The following is a 1,260-nucleotide window of genomic DNA, read 5'->3' as shown; positions in this document are numbered from 1 at the left end:
CAGAACCAGAGCAGAACCACAACAGAACCAGAGCAGAACCACAACAGAACCAGAGCAGAACCAGCCATTAAGCAACAATTTAGTTTGGAGATTATAACGTTTAAATTTTCTGACGCCCTGAAATGTTTGTTTTATTTTGTTCATGTTTATTTTTTGTGTGAAATAAAGTTTTTGGGAAAAAGCGGGAAAACGTGAGGAGAGGAAATGGAACCTTCAAAATAAGAGCATGACTACAAACATCTAACAAAAACTGATGTTTAATTGATTCTGTAATTCATTTAGGGAAAGCTACGTGTGCTAAGCTAACAGTTAGCTCCCCTATAAGCAGGGAACAAATTAATTGATTAAATTGATTATTGATTAAATCAATATTTCAATCTAGAGTTGTTATTTATTCATGACGCACAGAATAAATAAATTAATAGTTTCTGTCACTAAATCTGATTAAAAATGTTTCTTCCTGTTAAAAAGCAGCAGAGAACCGGTCCAGAACCGGTCCAGAACCTCCAGAACCTCCAGAACCTCTGCCTAGCTATGCGGCGGTTCTGGTTCCTGTCCAGCCACCATCTGCTCCAACATGAATCTCTGCAGTGGCAGAAGTCGGGTCCAAACGGGTCCTATGAGCAGCAGAACCGGCCCGGGAGCTCAGACATGGATTGGTGAATCCATCGGGTCTGACCCGGGTCGGTTCTGCCCTCGGGCGGAAACGTCCCGCCGATAGTTTCCACTGAAAAGCATCGATCGCCGGCAGAAACCCAAACAGGAAGCAGAGGTTCTGACCGGACGGCGAGCAGCTGCGTCGTCTCCTCCGGGTCCTCAGACGCGAGGGTCCGTTTGGTTCCGAGCTCAGGTCCGCCGATCCTGGCGCCGACCCGCTGGGCCAGGGCGGCGCTCTGGGCCAGCTGCTCCCTGAAGCTCTGGCCCGTGTAGTAGTCGACGTCGTTGGCGCGCAGCAGCTCCTCGAAGGCGCGGGTGGTGGCGGCCAGGTGGCGGCGCAGCAGGCCGCAGGCGGGCCGCGCATCACGCAGCCGCTGGCGCAGCAGCGACAGGTCACTGGCCTGAGCCTTCAGCAGGGAGTCCAGCTTCCTGCGGGACACGGAGACAAGGGTCAGGAGGACGGGTTGTCCCCAGACGGCACCACGCCGCTACGCCTGGGGCTAATCATCGACACCACGCTGCTACGCCTGGCTAGCATGGGGCTAATCATCGACACCACGCTGCTACAGCTGGTTAGCATGGGGCTAATCATCGACACCACGC

At 52.6% G+C, this 1,260-nt stretch overlaps 1 protein-coding gene across 1 annotated transcript in view; it reads right to left on the bottom strand.

Annotated features, from left to right (window-relative positions):
- The window catches only part of LOC103463242 (myomegalin-like), a 39,297-nt gene that overhangs the window by 17,252 nt on the left and 20,785 nt on the right, over positions 1-1,260 (bottom strand). The window contains exon 16 of the mRNA XM_017304244.1: positions 781-1,086. Within this exon, the coding sequence (XP_017159733.1) occupies positions 781-1,086 (306 nt within the window). The remainder of the gene's footprint in view (positions 1-780; positions 1,087-1,260) is intronic.

This window comes from Poecilia reticulata, linkage group LG4 (genome assembly GCF_000633615.1).
Source record: "Poecilia reticulata strain Guanapo linkage group LG4, Guppy_female_1.0+MT, whole genome shotgun sequence".
NCBI classification, from domain to species: Eukaryota; Metazoa; Chordata; class Actinopteri; order Cyprinodontiformes; family Poeciliidae; genus Poecilia; species Poecilia reticulata.
This window is presented reverse-complemented; position numbering and strand designations above follow the sequence as displayed.